We start from the raw sequence: 2,500 nt of genomic DNA, 5'->3' as shown, positions 1-2,500 counted from the left end.
ACACAACTGATAAAACTGACTATCACATCCCATGTCCCTGACTATTCCTTAGTTAAAGCTGCAATCTTGCGTGCTTATAAATTGGTTCCGGAAGCGTACCGCCAACGTTTTAGAACTGCAAAGCGGCGTAACGAGCAATCTCATGTTGATTTTGTCCGTGATTTGACGTTACAGTTTGATCGGTGGTGCTCTGCCTCCTCTGTTACCAGCTATGAGGAGTTGTGTCAGACAGACAGTTTTTGTCTGTTGAAGGGTTATTGGCAGGTGCCATTGTCAGCTAGGGCGAGAGAAATCTCTGCTTTTATAACCCCGTCTGGGTTATATTCTTACTCAGTCATGAGTTTTGGATTGCATAATTGCCCCTGCCACCTTTCAACGTTTGATGAATCGTGTTGTTGCTGGTCTGGAGGGTTGCGCCGTCTATCTGGATGATGTGGTTATTTTTAGTGACACTTGGGAGCAACATCTGGCCCGTGTCCGTAGTCTTTTTGACCGTTTGGCTGAGGCTCGTCTAACTGTGAACTTAGCAAAGTGTGAGTTTGCTAAGGCTACAGTAACGTACCTTGGTAAAGTGGTTGGTCAGGGGCAAGTGCGTCCTGTGCGTGCTAAGGTCACCGCTATAGACCTATCCTGCCCCATCAACTAAGAAGGAACTCCAGCGTTTTCTTGGGTTGGTAGGGTATTATCGTGGGTTCTGTAGGAACTTTTCGACTGTAGTGGCCCCACTTACCAACTTGCTTAAGACTAGGGTAGTGTTTGACTGGACTTCTCTTTGCCAAATGTCTTTTGAGAATGTTAAACAACTTTTGACATCCGGTTCTGGCTGCTCCTCGGCTTCAAGAACCTTTCTCCCTGCAGGTTGACGCCAGTAATGTGGGCGCTGGTGCTGTTTTGATGCAGGGGGATGATTCTGGTGTGGATCGGCCTGTTGCTTTTTTCTCTAAAAAGTTTAATAGTTATCAATTAAACTATGCGGTCATTGAGAAGGAGGCCCTTGCTCTTATTTGGGTTCTTAGGTATTTTGAGGTGTATGTGGGTTCGGGGGTAGTACCATTGGTGGTCTTTACGGACCATAACCCTCTCACCTTTTTACGCTCTATCTATGCGGTGCCCTAATCAGAGGATTATGCGGTGGTGCCTTTTCTTACAGGCGTTCCACCTGGACATCCGTCACATAAAGGGATCTGAAAATGTGGTGGCGGATGCCTTGTCGCGGGCGCCTATTTGTTGAACTGGTGGTCATGGTTACCACATTTTTGATTTTTGATTTTGGTTTTGGCAGGTCATTCAGCCGCTCCCTTTTTGTATCCTTCCCCTGGCTCTCTTCACCCTCTTAATTTGCTTCCATAGGCCGTGGTTGCTGAGGTGTGCGGTGTGGCCTTGGGGGGGGGGGGGGTGCTTTTGTGGTGAGTAGGTTGGTGGCTATGGGGATATGTTTATTTTGTATTTTTGATGTTAGTATTTTGAAATTATTTTGGGTCCTTTTTGGTCCCCAATTTTTATGGGGGGGGGGGGGTGTTACAGTCTCCTCCCTCCACTGCTGTCTTGTTCTGATTGTGTTGCAGGATGGCAGTGGGGAGAGGAGGCCTAATTAGCTGATGTAGCACACCTGTGCCTATTTAGGCTGTGCTGTGGAGATCAGTCTGCCCTCTCTCTCCATACAGGACATCCTTTTTTGACCCTTCTGTTTGTGGCAACCTTTTGTTCCTTTGTTTACCCTTTACAACATTCCACATTACAGATCACTCACCCACACCCTACACAACTGATAAAACTGACTATCACATCCCATTTCTCATTTGCTTATTTTCTTTAGTTATTAATTAAATAATGATTTACCTTTACCCTCGACTTGTCTCCCTGTTTGTCACTTTCTCTGAGCCGGGTTAGTGACGCACACACACACACCCAGGTAGGAGGGGTGTGTGTTCAGCCTACCTGCTTGCGTGTGCAGTGGGGGGGAGAGGTAGGTGTCTCTGTAGAGAGGGTGAGAGACCTCCCTCTGGTCCTCATCAAACAGCTGGGTGAATGCTCTGATACTCAACCTACACACACGCACGCACACACACACACACACACACACACACAAACCTGTTAACTCCCACAGGAAGGGCAATGGTCAAACAGAGTGTGTGTGTTATCATGGGCTGTCTCCACAGTTACCTGTAACAGAGTGTGTGTTATCATGGGCTGTCTCTCTCCATGGTTACCTGTAGGCCGTCTTGGGACGGAGCGGTCCGTCACAGAAGCGGCGGGCGTCGTCATAGTTATGGCCGCCGCCGTCGTCGTCCTCAGAGTCGCAGGCCCCTCCCAGACGCTCCAGCCCCGCCCCCAGGCTGAGCTCATACACCTGCCCGCCCGCCAGCTGCTGCTCCTGGGCACAGCGGCTAGGAAAGTAGCCTGTCTGGTAGGCCTGCACAGAGCTGTTGGCTCTGTAGGCCTGGTAGGAGGGCAGGGGGTGGGTCTGCTCCGGCTGGAGGACTTCACTGTCTGTCAGGAT

At 49.5% G+C, this 2,500-nt stretch overlaps 1 protein-coding gene across 1 annotated transcript in view; it reads right to left on the bottom strand.

Annotated features, from left to right (window-relative positions):
• The window catches only part of ptprb (protein tyrosine phosphatase receptor type b), a gene marked incomplete at its 5' end in the record, with an annotated part of 51,056 nt that overhangs the window by 16,723 nt on the left and 31,833 nt on the right, over positions 1–2,500 (bottom strand). Inside the window, 2 exons of the mRNA XM_080538295.1 lie at positions 1,939–2,045; positions 2,211–2,490. Coding sequence (XP_080394421.1) covers positions 1,939–2,045; positions 2,211–2,490 — 387 coding nt within the window. The remainder of the gene's footprint in view (positions 1–1,938; positions 2,046–2,210; positions 2,491–2,500) is intronic.

The sequence above is a fragment of the Nansenia antarctica genome (assembly GCF_963989245.1).
Source record: "Nansenia antarctica genome assembly, chromosome: 8".
In the NCBI taxonomy this organism is placed as follows: Eukaryota; Metazoa; Chordata; class Actinopteri; order Argentiniformes; family Microstomatidae; genus Nansenia; species Nansenia antarctica.
Note: the sequence above shows the minus strand (reverse complement) of the source record. Positions and strands in the feature narration are given on the sequence as shown.